This window comes from Phodopus roborovskii, unplaced genomic scaffold, assembly GCF_943737965.1.
Source record: "Phodopus roborovskii unplaced genomic scaffold, PHOROB, whole genome shotgun sequence".
NCBI lineage: Eukaryota > Metazoa > Chordata > Mammalia > Rodentia > Cricetidae > Phodopus > Phodopus roborovskii.
The window spans coordinates 3,924,718-3,941,732 of record NW_026126487.1 but is presented as its reverse complement, the minus strand read 5'-3'; the positions used below and the strand labels follow the sequence as shown (position 1 = coordinate 3,941,732).

The window sequence follows — 17,015 nt, the reverse complement described above, 5'->3', positions numbered from 1 at the left end:
ACCCCTGCCAGAATGGCTAAAATTAGAAACACCAGTGATGACTTATGTTGGAGAGGATGTGGAGAAAGTGGAACACTCCTCCACTGCTGGTGGGAGTGCAAACTCATACAGCCACTTTGGAGATCAGTATGGCGGTTCCTCAGGAAAATGGGAATTAGTTTACCACAGGACCCGGCAATCCCCCTCTTAGGCATATACCCAAAGGATTCACATCAATGCAACAAAGACATCTGTTCAACTATGTTCATAGCAGCACTATTTGTAATAGCAAGAACCTGGAAGCAACCTAGATGCCCTTCAATTGAAGAATGGTTAATGAAGATGTGGCACATCTACACAATGGAATACTATTCTGCAGAAAAAAATAATGGTATCTTGAAATTCGCAGGCAAGTGGATGGCACTTGAAGAAACCATCCTGAATGAGGTAACCCAGTCACAAAAAGAGGAACACAGTATGTACTCACTCATATATGGATTTTAGACCTAGATCAAATGATCACCAGCCTATAATTCACATCACCAGAGGAACTAGGATACAAGTTGTATTCTAAGAGATTCATATAAAGTCCCTCACAGAACTGGGAAGGGACAAGTCCCCCAGACCTCAGGTATAGTGGGGGAGGACAGCTAATGGAGAGAGAAGTAGGAGAAAATGAGAGGGAGGAGAGGAAGGCATGTGCGACCAGGAGGATTGAGCCTGGTTAGGAATGGAAAATAGGAAAGAGAGAGAGAGACAAAGACAGAGAGAGAGAACATAAAAGAGGGAGCCAATATTGGTTTGAAGATAAAGTTGAACACAAAGAAAGGTCGAGGGAACTACAAGACTGCTCCCAACTAACAATCTCAGCTTCCGTGGAAAGGCTATCATAAATGCCCTTCCCGGAGAGTGAGATCAACAACTAACTTCTCCACGGAGTCCTCAACTAATGCCTGTTGAAAACAGGAGCAAACACCCATACATAAACACTGAGTCAAACTAGAACCCAGAAGCAGATGGAGAGGACAAGACCATGCGGTAGAAGTACATAGAGACAGCTTACCTGAACAAGGAGGAGCTAAGGGCCACTAGACTGATAGCTGGGAAGCCAACAGGGGTCTGACTCTGGACCCCCCCTGAATATGGGTCTCAGCCAGAAGGTCTGAGCAGTCTAAGAGACCTCAGACAGTGGAGCCAGGATGTATCCCTGGTGCACAAAAGGACTTTGCAAACATATCCCCCCATGGAGGGATAACTGCCTTATTCTAGAGATAGGAGAGAAGCCCTAGTCCCTACTTCACAGGACCTGTCAGATCTACATGACCCCAACTGGATGGCATTCCCCTACATATTGTATTGTGGTGGGGGTTGGGAGGGGGAGGGGGTTTAGAGTGCATGGGAGAGGGTAGAGAGGGCAAAAGGGAGGAAAGGAGGGAGGGAGGGGCTTGGGGGGAGGGAGGGAGGGAGGGAGAGGGAACTGGGATCGACATGTAAAATAATAAAAAAAAAAAAAAAAAAAAAAAACGCTTTGACTCCAAAATTTAAGTTGAAGAACAAGTTACTGGGGAAAAGTATTTCTATTTTTGTTTCCACAGAAAATGAAAAGATGTGGATTCCTTCCAGACTAATGTGGTTTGATCACACCAGACCGCCTGAAACAGAGTACAAGCTGATCCTACATTCCAAACAGCTGGACAAAACAGCCCTACAGACTACAGCTAGGATATCTGAATCTTCTTCGAATCCCCAAGTCAGCGCCCCTTACCAGCAGGAAGTAGTTTGGAAAGAGCGACGCCCAAATTCCCAAATATTGTGTATAAATGTTTGTTTTCATTTAATTGGACTTTGTTATATAAAATTAAATAAAAAATACTCTATATGCATAAAAAAAAAAGAAAAAAAAAAAAAGACATACCTTACGAAAGCCATTTTTAAAACTTCACAGTAACAGTTTATAGCAAAAAGAACACAAAATGTTTAGCTCCCATGGGTGCAATTAGCCAGCTCTGTGACCATGAGGTATGATTTCCTCCACTGGCCTAGCTGCTTATCACAAAATGAGGAGAAGGGGCAGTTAATCTGATACCGAAGGTCTCGGGTTCTATATTTGTGTGCATCTGGGGTTTTTTGCTTGCTTTTGTGTGTGTGTGTGTGTGTGTGTGCTTTGTGTTTTGTTTTTCAAGACAGGGTTTTTCTGTGTAGCCCTGGCAGTCCTGGAACTTGCTCTGTAGACTAGGCTGGCCTTGATCTCACAGAGATCTGCCTGCCTCTGCCTCCTGAGTGGTAGGATCAAAGGTATGTACCACCACCACCCACCATGTATCTGGATTTTCGTGTGTCATGTAACAGTGACAGCTACAGCATTTCTGAGTTCAGTTTCCTTCTGTTACCTACACTTCTTTTTCATATTGGTGTGTGTGTGTGTGTGTGTGTGTGTGTGTGTGTGTGTGTGTGTGTGTGTATCTGTACCTGGAACCTGGTTCTAATGTGAAAGACATGTAACTTACTCCTAATCCTATGTTTACATGCTACCTCATTTTCAAAAGTATTCCTGACTACAACCTACTAGGTAAATCACTCTTCTAAAGAGGACCTCAAGATCACAGGAAGGGGCTGAGTCCACAATGAGGACTCCCAACTCTTACCTCAGGTAAAGTCTTTCTGTCAGGTATGGCTTTAGTTACTACAACATGATGTGGAGTAGACATTCTGAATTTGGCAATCATTTGCTGATCAAAATGTCATGCTGGATGAAATCAAAAGCTTTTCTAGGATCTATATAGACAGTATCAATTTTTTCTGGTATGCTGGATGCTCACTCTGTCCAGCATGGGGGACAAAATTGGCTGAACACAATGTTTTCCTTACAAAGCCTACTCGTTACTTCCCTCCACTCTCAGGGCAGGCCAGCAATTGCTCACTTGCTACAGTGCAGATATTTGGATTGTTTCAGGCCCTCTTCTGTTTCCTCTACTAACCTCCCAGGTACCCATGCTTTGAGAAAGTAAAGCATATAATTCTTATGTCTAGTTACATATCTATAATATAATAACAATCATAGAAAAATTCTTCGATGAATGAGATGAGACAGCCAAATCAACCCAAGAAATGCTCAGACAGAGGCCTGCCAAACTTTCAGGACAACTAAGTAGAACAGATCACCTATTGCACCCAGGTATCCTTTTTCTTCAAATGATGTTACGTAAATTATGAAGAGAGTTTCATAGAGCAAAGAATGAATAACTGGACTTGAAATCAAGATGAGTTCTTCTCACACAGACTATGAAAAACTGTATTACTTAATCAAAACTGACATGGAAATTTTAAAAGATTGGAATTTCCTCATCTCTCCACAAACATTTGAAGGTACCTGAGCCTTGACTTTTATCAGGAGCAAATCCCTGTACCACAGCGCCTTGCTTCTAACAGCAAGGGAAAGCCAGAATGTTTGTTATTATTGGCATTCAAGACTTGAACTTGGACTTATACCAAGAACCAGGCAAATGGGAAGAACTCAGAATAAAGAAATACATTCATTCCACAGAATGAAACAGTAATGAGAGATCTACAAAAGTTTACACTAGCCAGAAAGGCTGGTTTGCCTGACTGCTTAAGTATATATAAACCCTTCATGAGTCACACTTAAACAAAGGGTGTACTGCTGCCAGGAGAGCTCAGCACTAAACAGCAGAAATGGAAATGTGATACTTGTCAGGGTTTTTTTAAAGACGGGAAACAGTAACCATATAGTCTTAGTAGTCAATAGTCTGTGTACAGAGTAGTATTGGTTGGTAAGATACTGAGCTCATGTCAGACCATACCTGAGGAAGTCTAGTTCTCTCATTCTGTGTGTGTGTGTGTGTGTGTGTGTGTGTGTGTGTGTGTGTGTGTGAAGATTGTTGATAAACTACTATTTCAAACCAGGGGAGAAGGGCTGGAGATATGGCTAAGAGGTTAAGAGCACTGGCTGCTCTTCCAGAGGATGTTGTTTTAATGCTTAGCATCCATACAGTGCCTCACGCCATCTGTAACTCTAGCTCCAGCGGATCTGATGCTCTCTTCTGATCCCTGCACAAACCAGGCATAGATGTGATACAAGGATATACATGCAAGAAAAACACAATTACACATTACAAAAATAGTGTAGGAGGATATTAACAAGAAGTGCTTGCAGAGGATTAAAGCAACTGTTGCTGCGGTTGGCAAGGCATAGTTGTATCTATAGAAACAACTGCCCTGATTTAACCAATATTATTCCTTGATCTCATTAACTGTTCTTAAGTTCCTTCACATGTGCTAGCAAGTAATTTAGTACTTAATTTGAATTATTAGCATAAAAATATTGAGACGTCAATGTTCTAAACCACTGCCTCAGACTTATCTGGATATTTAACTAATTTTCCAATTAACCTTTGATATGAAGAATTTGGTAAATACTCTCGAGTATAAACAAGCTAAATTAAAACCAAAAGTAAAAAGAGCCTTTGTTTTTGTCCCTCAAAGAAATGGGATCTTGGCAAAGGAACTTATTCCGAACTAGTAAACAATGACATAACACCTTTGGATCCTTTCAGCTGTCTACAGTCAAATATCTGAGGTTCTAATACTACTACTAGCATTTTAAGGACAGATTTATAAAAATAATTACACAGCTTTTGTAGATTAGCCACAAATGTAGCAGGAAATAAAAAGTCTTAGGGAAGCCTGAGAAGGGGAATGAGGGCAAAGGTTTATGGAAAGGGGTTGGGGGAGTTTTCCACACAAAAATGTACAGATGCTAAGAGATCAACAAAAACACCCAGGCCTCATTCAGCATTGAATCTACTACATAGCTACCGAGAGAAACACACTTGCAGTTGCTGGACCTCCTTGCTCTCCCATCAAATATTCTCAAGCTCAGTCACTTCAGTAGACTGAGGGAACAGACCTGGCATGTGTGAGTGTGTGTGTACAAGGTGTGGCAACAATTACATAACTCAGCTTTTCAAGACAAAGAAAATCTTCACAGGCACAAACACACAGCTGCATTATACACACACACACACACACACACACACACGAGAGAGAGAGAGAGAGAGAGAGAGAGAGAGAGAGAGAGATGGGGCGGACAGACAGACGGACTAACACATTAATCATTAATTCTCCACACTAGTTTCTCTTCCAATATGCATCAGGCAGAAGACCAGCTTGTGTTCTATATGGAAAAGCTAAGTACAGAGAAGAATGTTTACAGCTGTATGGGTGAGTGAAATCTGTCTGTATTCTTTGAATTTCTTCCCCAGCTTTGATATTTCTACAGCTAGCTGCACCTGCTTCTATTTCTGATTTAGTCTTTAGCTCCCTGCATACCCGCAATAGCCCAGATGAATCCTGCGCCAGCTTTCAGTTCCTTGTCTCTCTTTTCAAGACATCCGGGTAGGGAAATAATTCTCCCTATATTTTTTAGGGAAAACAAACTTAAAAGTCCTCATCTCAAACCACCACTCTGCATAAGCCTGAAGCTATGCAGAACCATCGCTACATGGGGTTCCTCATGTTTATTTTAATCGTATATATGACTCAAATTATGGGATCTGCCATGTTTTCTTCAATTTTTAGTATAAAAATTGAGATCACACTATATAAATTGATATTTGAACTCCTTTTACTAATATGTCATAAAAATTTTACTGTATTATATATTTTCAAAATCACTAATGCCCTAATGAGTTTTTATGTCTCATTTTTGCCCAAAAGTAAGTCCTCAGGTAAATAGGGGAAGATAGATCAGAATTCAGCACTTGCAGTACTAAGGAAGACTGCAAGAAAGAAGGTGGAGATGTCTTACAAAACAGAGGCAGGACAGCCAACCAGAGACTAAATGTTTAGATAGGACAAACAAAATGTAAGCCCATAGGAAGACTCCATGAATAGGCATAGTCAAATCAAACACACACCGCTTAAGGATCCTAGGAAGAAGACTGGTGTTTGTATTAGCAACACCAAATGTTCCACATCACAAAAGGAAATGAGAGAGAGAGAGAGAGAGAGAGAGAGAGAGAGAGAGAGAGAGAGAGAGCCATAAACACAAAACCCACTAAACGAATCCATAAAGGAATGTTAACTGGCAATATAGGCTAACAGTTCTCACCAGTATCCTTATGCCCAGGGCCAATTGTCTTCTCTCTGTTAGAGTAAATCAATCTGACTGGTGGTTATTTTAATCCCTGCTTTTAGGTCCCTTTCTTACTCCCCAATCTTCCCCTATTTAAATGTGATCTAGAAACAGCACAGGTGTTTGCAGGTGTCACCAATCAAAAGTGGAAACAATCCTACAATTGCCAGCTCTGGTAGTTGGACAACTGAAGTACTTTTTTTTTCATATATTTATTATTTTTTCTTATTTTACATATAGACCCCAGTTCCCTTTCCCTCCTTCCCTCCCATGCCTCCAGACCCCCACCCTCCATCCCATCCTACCCCCATTCCCCACCCACTCCACAGGGAGGGTGATGCCTTCCAGGAGGGATCATCATAATCTGTCAAGTCATTTGGAGTAGGGTCTAGGCCCTCCTTCCTGTCTCTAGTCTAAGGAGTATCCCTCAAAGGGGAATGTGCTCCCAAAGTCCTTTTGTGTACCAGGGATACATACTGGTTCCACTATCAGAGGTCCCTTAGACTTCCCAGGCCTTTGACCCCAACTAACAATCTGAGCAACAGTGAAGAGGCTACTTAAATGCCCTTCCCGATAATAAGATTGATAATTAACCTACATCCATCATAGAGCCCTCATCTATGGAAGATGGAAACAGAACAGACACCCACAGCTAAACACTGAGCCAAACTCCTGAAATCCAGTTGCAGAGGGGGGGCGATAACAAAAGGTATCAAGACCAGGCTGCAGAAACCCACAGAGGCAGCTGACCTGAACAAGAAGGAGCTCATGGACCCCAGACTGACACTAGGAAACCAGCATCAGACTGACCCAGACCCCCCAACCTGGGTCTCAGTTAGAGCATCTGAAATACTTTTACAAATATTACTTTAATGTTGATGAATAGATCCTGATGATGTCTAAAGATGTGCCATAATTGTCCCCTTTTGTCCCTGTTCCCATCTTTTCCCGTTTCCTCATCCCCTTCCCTCATTTTGCCACTGCCATATCCCATGCTGTCAGCATGTGGACTACAGAGGAATTTCACTGGAAACTGCTTGCATGGCTTTTGAGCCACAGTGAAAGTTGCTATGGAAATGTCAACAGAAACAATGGTTATAAAATGGAAAGCGCCTCTAATTTACCAACTTGCATAGTTAATGTACGATAATTTTTCTGCCTCACCATAAATCTTCATTATGCTTTAAGCACACCATCACATTAATGTACCATTTCGTGTAGGAGGGCATGTTATTAGAATATTGCAGCAAGTCCAGAAGAGTTACATAGGGACTACACACAGAGAAAGGATGGTGACCCTGTGTCGTTTTTAAAGACTGGTTGGTTCTACAAGATCACAAAATAAATCACTAGAAAGATGACCATGCTGAGGGAGGAGAGACAGCAAGGGATGGGAAACCTTGCTCTGTCTGTCATCACGCAATTTCTTCAAAAACCATCTTTTCTTGGTGGTAGTAGATAACTGAGAATCCTAACATTAAACAAGAGGGAGTGAGAACCTTTTGAGCTCTCTTCCAACTAAACTACAAACTCTGTGGGAATACAAAAAGCCAAGCTACACCTGAATTAAATGCCAAAGAAGGGTTGGTGAGGAAAATCATAACTCAGAGTACAGCCAGGAAGGAAGCCTGTGGACCATGGAGGCCCCCAAAAGCAGAAGGACGTGTTTAAATTGCCCCAGCTTAACACAAAACAAATATTCCTCAGTTGAGAAATAGATAAAGGGAACAAATTATTGCTACATTCAACCCAATGGCTGAATAGCAAATGCCTTATGCTATGTGAAAGAAACCATAATTGGGACTTTAGTATTCTATGATCTCATTTATTTGGAGTCTTAGAAATGCATAATGACCGGGATGGACAGCAGCATTTATTAATAATAAAAGGAATTAAAGGCAGGGAAAGGCTTGACTACAAATGGACAGCTACAAAGAAATGATTATTTTTGTATATTTTAGACTATACCTTCTTAATATATGTATATATTATATCATATATTAAAGGAAGTTATTAGAATAGCTTACAGACTATGGTCCAGGTAATCCAAAAAGGGCTGTCTACCAATGGAAGATTCAAGAATCCAGTTCAGATGAGGCTGGATGTTCAGGCAGGTTTCAGTATATGGCCAGAATACTGAAGAAGACTCTAATGCCAGTGAAGGAATGGACTTGCTAGCAAGAGTGAGAATAAGCAGGCAAAGAGAGCAAGCCTCCTTCTGAGTCCTTTCTACAGGCTGCCAGCAGGTGTGGCTCAGATTAAAGGTGGATCTTCCCGCAAAAAAAAAAAAACTACATTAAATGTGTATCTTTCCATCTCAAAGATCAATATTAGAAGTGGGTCTTCCAACTTCAAATATTTAATTAAGAAAAAAAATTTTCAGAGGTGTGTCCAGCCATTTGAGTTTTAGCTTAATTCTAGATGTTGTCAAGTGGACAGCCAAGAATAGCCATCACATGGAGTATGTATACATGTGAGTGAAGGTGTCCTCTCAGAGGCCAGAGAAGGGTGTATCACCTGGAGCTGGAGTTACAGGTGGTTGTGAGCCGTTCAACATGTGTGTTGGTACATGAATGTGTACATGTCCATGCATGTGCAGATGGGTGTAGAAGCCAGAGGTCCATGGCAGGGACCATCTATCACTCTCCACAATGTGTTTGAAAACAAGATTTCTCCCTGAACCCAGAGTTCGCCAGATTGGCAAGACTTGCTAACCAGTGAGCACCAGGGATCCGTCTATCTCTTCCCTTCCAGCACTGGTAATGACAAGGCAGGTTTTCCTTTTTAAATTTCATGTGCATGACTGTTTTTTCTGCATGTATGCCAATGTAGCAGACGTATCAGTACCCACAGAACCCAGAAGATGGTGATGGATGCCCCTGGGACCAGAGACACAGGCAGTACTGGGAATTGAATGGGGGTCCTCAGGAAAAGCTTTTAACTGCTGAGCCGTCTCTCCTCTCCCACAAGCCCAGCTTTTTATGTGGATTCTGGGGATCTGAACTCAGGTCCTCATACTCGCGTAGCAAGCGCTTTTACTAAATGAAAACTGCCTCCCCCTATTGAGATTTCTACTTAATTTAAGAACTATTAGTTCTAGTCATATTTTGCACATTTTTCACTCTGAATCATCAATAAAATTTATCTGCCCACTGCCCTCCAGGAACTCCTCAAAGTTGTCCACACATAGTGAATGCTTTGTTCATTTAAAAAAATTAGACCACATTGTAAGACTATTTTGTCTTAAATATAATGGAAGTAACAGGATTTCACGCATGTGCTAACTCAGAACTATAAGCAAAAGAGTTCATTATTAACACTTCATACACTAAAATAACTTTTTAAAGAAAATCTGAAATCTTGATAAATTTTTCCTAAAGCAACTCTACTGATGGGTCTGTTAACTAATTGCTTGCACTGACATATTTACAAACAGTGAAGGGTTTAGCTGAACTCTGTCAGGCAGTTTCATTTAAAAATAAAATCCTCTTGGTCTTCATACATCTTGGAGGTAGTCCAGAAATATACAGAATAGAACAGTATTGCCCATGTCACCAATATATAAACTCTAAAGACATTTAAAATTCCTCTCCATTGCATAAACATTTCCAATTCTACATTGCAGGTGTGACTACATAGTCAGGTTCCACTTCTGAACTGATGTTTAAATTAACAAACACTGCTTAATGTTGTTCTACATATATTCACACTAAGGGGAAAATCAACTCGTGACATTACACGACATAGGTTCTTCTCACAGTGGCCTGAGAAGTTTGTCAGTATCTGCCCTGAGGTCTGCGAGAACTTGCTGAGTAAAATGATGAAGATAAATTTGAACATACCCTGTCAAAGAGTGCAAAAAGTTGTCTCAAGACATCTGAAACGGGTAACTTTAAGTATTCTGCGAACTCTTCGATTCCAATTCTGCCTCCTTTTGAGGAACTCGCAATAGATGCATATTCATCCAAGTGCTTCCGAATGCCATCCCAGTCTAATCTAAATAAAGAGTGGCAAGTGTGTTATTAGTTCTAAGTCACGTGTACATTTTATGACTCACTTTATCACTTTATCTAAAGGAAAGTACTTTATGTTAAATTTTAAAAGAAAGTGAAAATAAGTATTTGAGGGAACATTTGAATGTTATGACCATTTAATTTTTAAAAGTTTATCAGTACAAGTGACAAAAAACCCAATTACTGGAAGGAAAGAAAAGCAAATACAAGGAGTGTGATGGAACAGCAGGTGACCCAAGAATTTTAAACTAACATTATCTGGAAAACCAACTGTTGCACATTCAGTTGCTATAAAAGAAATTATAAATATTCTTTCAACAAGCTTTCAGGATGATAATTCATAGTTCACCGAATGTTGTAATTGATATTAACTATTAAAAGTCAGAATGATAAAATACTGGAAAGTACGCTATGCTTATAACATCCGTTTGCTTTGAAGAATTAAATATGTGATCTAACATGCACGTCTACAAGCAATCTTAATGGCTGTATCACTTTTCAAATCTACAAAATATTGTGGACATAGTTCTAACACAAAAGCAACATTTTATCGTCATCTAGAAGACAAAAATAGTATTTTCTATGTAATTTATCATAATATATTTCCATGTCAAACTTTGAAAGAATAACTGGTTTTACAGGATTCACCTAGGGAGGATGCCAATAGCTATCAGGTCAGTAACTTCATCAAATTCCTAGTAAGAATAAGAACAGAGTTAACTATAATCAATTATTTGCTGAGGGTCACACCAAATAGCCAAACTGGTGACACCAAATGGTTCAAATTAGATCACAAGTGCACAGAGGGGAGTTTTTGCCTTAACAACAGCAAAACTAAATAGGTGCTCAAACAACAACAACAACAAAAATGTAGGAAGGTGGAAGTCACTACCAAGATGACTCATCAGGTAAAGGTGCTTGCCACTAAGCCTGATGACCTGAATTCAATCTCTGGTTGGTGGGAATCAAGGTGGAAAGAGAATTAATTGACTTCTGCAAGTTGTCTTCTGACCTCCACACATACATTCTAATATGAATGTGTATGTGTGTGTGCATAGATCTTGAAATATACTTACTTCAATTTCCGGCTAATCTTAGTAAATTCTACCAGTCCAGCTTCCATAGGCAATGTTAGCTGTCCTGCTGAGATCATCAGCCTGCAGTCTTCATAGGTGTGGTCCGTTACTGGTATTGCCAAAGCTCTAAAAGCAGTAAGGAGAAGACATCCAATGAAACGTTCATGATTGTTGACTAGTCCTGAACTGGCGAGCAGGCAATGTGTCTGAAGAGGTGTTCATGACTCCTCAGATTCTCTTGTTTGCTCTATTTCCTGGCTTCAGGCACAGAAACTCCTTCTATACTTTAGGCTTCTGTGTAGATGAAAATTCCTATTTTGTGTTCTAACTAGAAAAAATTAATACTTTATTAATAGTAGCATTATAAATCACACAACATAATATCTGTGCTGTGGATCTGAGTCCCACCCTGTTGCCATCTTATATGGCTCTGGGAAAACTGCTTCATAACCAGAGTCTATTGCTCTCCTTCCCTCGGGGTTGCTTTGAGCACAATGCCAGATAACATGTATGAGGGGCCCTCACACCATGTGATGGGGAGCGCATCCTCTGTGCTAATCATCGCATTTCTGTCTTTTGTACTTTAATACAGGGTCTCAGTGTGCACTCCAGGCTGGCCTTGATGTCACCCAGCCTCCCAAGAGCTTAGATGAGCAGGCACAAATGGTTTTATCACTTATTTTCCCACCCCAGTCTCATTACAATAAAAACCACATGAAAGGCAAGGCAATAATTTTAATTCCCACTTCATATATGAGGAAAAGGAGCTCAGCGGTAGAGTGACTTGTTCTCTTATTCCTTATGTAAGGCTACTATTCACCCCACTCATATTGCAGGAAAAGAAAGTTGATTGTTTTAAGGTATACTGTGGAAAGGCAAGATAGCTGATACAAACTCTTTCCTAGTTTTTAGACATAAACTGGCATATAGTTAAGAAACAGTGCTTTTACACTGTGCAAAAACAACATAAAAACATTTTTTTTTTGCAGCTGGTTTAGAAATTAGATAAAATAAGCATACACAAGTGTATTCAATAGCAAAAAAATGTTTCAATAAACGTTTATCCTATTTTGAAAACAAATTTATTCTGTTGTGAAGTAAGGCGTATGAGTATATATGGGGAAGCAGCAGATACTAAATGTGGTCTTAGTTAAGTGATAAAACATCACGACCAAACAGCGAATTGGGGAGGAAAGGGTTTATTTTGCTTACACTTCCTGGTAACAGCTCATCACTGAGGGCAGTCAAGGCAGAAACTCAAACAGGGCAGGAACATGGAGACAGGAGCTAATGCAGAAGCCATGAAGGGGAGCTGCTTACTGGTTTGCTCCTCCTGGCCTGCTCAGCCTGCTTTCTTATAGAACCCAGGACCGACAAGCCCAGGGGTAGCACCACCCACAGTGAGCTGGGCCCTCCCACATGAAACAGTAATGAGGAAAATTCACCACAAACTAAGGAATGCTGAGAGGGGAGACAGAGTCTTCCCCAGGGATAAGGACACCAGTTGGTTATCTAACATCAAATGATCAATGCTGAAAACATGAACATAAGTAACATTACTCAGACTGGTGTTTGTATGTATGTAGTTAAGAACACATGTATACATACATGTAACAATTAACAAAAAAGTGAATTTGATAAAAAAGAAAAAAGGAACAAAGGAAGGAAGGGAGGAAGGGAGGGAAGAAGGAAGGGAAATAGGGCTTGGGTGGAGGAAACTGAAGGATGGAAATTATATAATTATAATAATCTCTAAAAAATAAAAGAAATAATTTTTAAAAATCTTCGCACCAAAAAAGAAAAGATAGAAAATGTACTATAGACTTGCCTATGGGAAAATCTCATGGAAGCATTGTCTTGATTGAGAATCCCTCTTCCCAAAAGATTCTACCTTGTGTCAAGCTGACATAAAACTAACCAGCACATAGTCAAATTCAGAGTTCCTATTGAGTTCTTACTGAAGGGGTGGGGGTCGGCGGGATCAGTGTCTATTAGTCCCCAACCTCCCACAGAAGGAAACAGTACCCGAGGGATGATGTACACCAGGAAGGCCCTAAGGTTGCCTGGGTGGTTGCATACAATAATACATTCCTTCCTTACAATTCAGGGTATTTATCTAACATACTCGCCAGTTACAACTGCCTTAAGTGCAAGAAATATTTACCTTATGTTGTCCATTTTTAAATGCTGCTGTAGCCATCCTTTCCTATAGACAACTGTTTTCCTTTTCTGTGTATCTTTGCACAAGGAAGCCTTTTCATTTTTTGATGGTATAATCATTGATGCCTTTGAAACAGCCAGCCTTGGACAGCTCAGGGGATGGAAAACTGGCCTCAGAGAGGGTGCCTAAAACCACCAAGGCTCTGTAATGACAGGCCAGCACTGTGGAAGACACTAGCTGGTTTTGCAAGTGGAGACACATTGCTATCAGTTATGTAACTGACGATGTCCCTTAGTACCATTGCACCTTCCATATAAGTTCACTCATGAATGGGAGCCATGGTGAGGGGAGGTGCTTTAAGCTATATTAAGTAGCAATAATTTTCAAATTATTTATCAGTTAGAAACTCCAAAATATACTTACTCTGCCATTAGATTCCGAACTCTACTGGCAAAAAGAACAGGATCATTCTTTTCCTCGTCACTTGGTGCTTGAACAGGCATAAACTGGAAGACAAACACATCTTTTCCACAGGATTCCCTTAGACCTAAGACATTAAACACTAAATACATTACATTAAATGAACTATCAACATATCTCAGCCTTGACTTTCCTAGAGCACATGTTACCTGTCACGGGACTGGGCTTGGTCGTAGGACATGAGCCTGGCTGTGCTACCCTTGCTAAACTGCCTCGCCTGTTCTGGAAAGGTGGCCATGGTCACCTGCTAGCCTCACTGTGATGCTGAAGAAGACTGATGCCCAGAATTCTGGAATGTATAGTGCACCAGTGCCTAACCACTTACCTGCAGAGCTGGATTTTTTTCTTCATCCCTATTTTGTGTGGGAAAGGCCTTACAATTTTTATAGTATTATTTATTCCATCCATTCCAATGTCAACAATATTTTAGTTATTTAATTGAAAACTATGTTTTGTTATTTTTTTCTACTTAAAAAAATTAAACTTCAGAACTGGCTTGCTAGTCTTTTGTCTGTCATACTTTTGTTATTGTCATTTTGGCTTTTTAACTTTAGTCTCCACCTAACATTGACACCTGACTTGTACCATCCTTGCTTCTTTAACAAAATATATATACCTGTGTGTGTATGTGTGGACTGTGTATGTGTATGTGCACAAGTCATGTGGGTGTATGTGCTCATATGTATGCATGTGCATGAAGGCCAGAGGCCAACTTCAGGATGTTCCTTCGATTGCTTTCTACTTTATTTGAGTCTCTCAGTGAGCCCCAGGCTCACTGGCTGGCTAGACTATATACAAAGAACTCCCGAGGGAGTCCCCTATCCCTGTTCCCTCTCCCCAACAATGGGGTTATGAGGTGCTCATGCCATGTAGCAGTCACTTAACCCACTCAGCAGCCTCTACACTTTATATTTATGGTTTTCTAACACTAACGAGATAATAATTCCATATTCAAATGATATAACTTTTCAGATCTTACAATTATTCCAGACAAGATTATTATGACCTTTCTGTCTAAAGAAGACACACATCTTAGTAGAGTAAAACATCATTACCACCCCTCATTCTAAGTACAATTATAGGCAGCGTTTAAATGCTTAGCTCACCTACCCAATATTATAGAATTCACATGGCCCAGGTTCAGTCCAAGGCCTGCCGGACTTTATTTTCTCCTACCAAACCATTTTTTTTCCTGGAGCATGACAGCAAGGAGTAGGAACTATTAATCTTGAGTGGAGGTGGGGGCCAAGGAAATGTAGCCCTTGCGGCAGATGGTGGCTGAGGAGATGGTCCACCCAAAAGAGCTAATTCTGCTGAGAATTTCTACAGAAAATCCAAATCCTTGATCATGGCTTTCAAAGGATATGAGCCATTTTGCCAGTTTGCTTGTTTACTGAAATGTATCTATGGTCCTGGGACTAATCTATGTGTTTCATAAATATCACTTCATTAATTCTTATCTGTATCATAAAGAATTACAATTTACAAAGATCAAATGACTCAAGATATCATGACTTGGATTCATTCAGCAAATATTGTTTGAACATAGACCTCTCATGTGCCGGTCACTGCTCCAAGCCCTGCAGATTTGGCACTAAGGCCCCTCCCCCTCAGGGAGCTCTCCATGAAGTATGGCAGGTATTTATCATACAGTGAGCTAAATCAACCAACAAGAGCCACCTCTCTTTACTGCTTTTGTGTGTGTGTGTGTGTGTGTGTGTGTGTGTGTGTGTGTGTGTGTGTGTTGTTTTTAATAAGGGGCATTGTAAGTAGCTCTCTCAGCTCTGAGGAAAACCCTACCATTTAATATGAAATGTTAGCTTTTTAACTTATGATGAAAATGTGACTTAAAAGACTAAGTAATACAGCCAAATCCAAGCATAAATGGCAGGGCTAGAACTTAAAGGGACAAAAAAGGATTTGTACAAAGAAATGCCACGTTTTTTCAGGTGGACCTATATTCAAATATTGTTAAGCACGCTATGAATCTTGGGACACTGGTGACTCAGATAAAGTTTGAGCAAAGCAGTGAGACAAGACAAGGCCTAGGTTCTTTTGTTTGCTCTATTTTGTGAATTGGTGTTTTGTCTACATATATGTCTGTGTGCCACATGTGTGTGTTGGCCACTGAAGCCAGAAAAGGACATTAGATGCTCTCAAACTGGAGTTTTAGGAGTACATAAGCTGCCGTAGGGTGCTGGGAATTGAACCTAGGTCCTCTGGAAAAGAAGCCAATGCCTTTAACTCCTGAGCCTTGTCTCCAACCCTAAGGTCTGAGTTTTTGAGCAACCACTTAGGTGGCTGTGTACCAGAGAGGAATAGGTTGGGAGAGAGAGGAAGAAGAGCCTGGAAGATTCTGCAATGGTCCTAGGAGAAACCCTGGGACTTGGAAGAGGAGGAATGAGGATGCAGAGCTGGGATACAAGAGACATTTTTGAGATAAATGTAAAGGACTTGCAGGATAAAAGGCTATGTACCATTTTGTTCTTCATGTTTATTTTATTAACTATACAAGAAGCAACAGCACTTTGGAGAGTGGCCCTGCTGTGTGATCCAGGGAAAGGCATTTAGCCTTTTTTGGGCTTCAAGTCCTCTGTCAAATGAACAACTTTGACTTCATAATCGCTATGGTCCTTTTTAATCAGAAGTCTCTGCTAAGCACCTAGAGTGGAGAAACCAAGCAAGCCACCAGAGGTCTCCACATCACTTAATATATCCAGAGCAACAAGCTAACAAGCTGCCAATCAGAGCTACTAAAAGGCCCCTCCATCCTAGCCTGGTAAAATCAACTACACTAGCATAGTGTGAAATTCAAAAGAAGAAAACAGGAGGTTGAAATGTTCATCAAATCTCTAACAACAATATAAGGAACTAACGTTTTAAATTGTCAAACAATTCTTCTGCTTAAAATAAAATAAAAAAAAAAAAAAAAAAAAAAAAAAAAAAGCCAGCGAAGCCAGGCGGCAGTGGCCTTTAATCCCAGCACTTAGGAGGCAGAAGCAGGCAGATCTTTGTGAGTTCCAGACCAGCTTGGTTTACATGAGCTAGTTCCAGGACAGCCAGGGCTACACATGGAGAAACCCTGTCTTAAAAAAAAAAAAAAAAAAAAAAAGCAAGCCAGTGGCGGTTGTGAACTCAGAGAGAGGTAGCCC

At 40.5% G+C, this 17,015-nt stretch overlaps 1 protein-coding gene across 1 annotated transcript in view; it reads right to left on the bottom strand.

Annotated features, from left to right (window-relative positions):
• Positions 1 to 17,015, bottom strand: part of Lpcat2 (lysophosphatidylcholine acyltransferase 2) — a 65,828-nt gene that overhangs the window by 22,996 nt on the left and 25,817 nt on the right. The window contains 3 exon segments of the mRNA XM_051195126.1: positions 9,976 to 10,129; positions 11,223 to 11,348; positions 13,807 to 13,889. Coding sequence (XP_051051083.1) covers positions 9,976 to 10,129; positions 11,223 to 11,348; positions 13,807 to 13,889 — 363 coding nt within the window.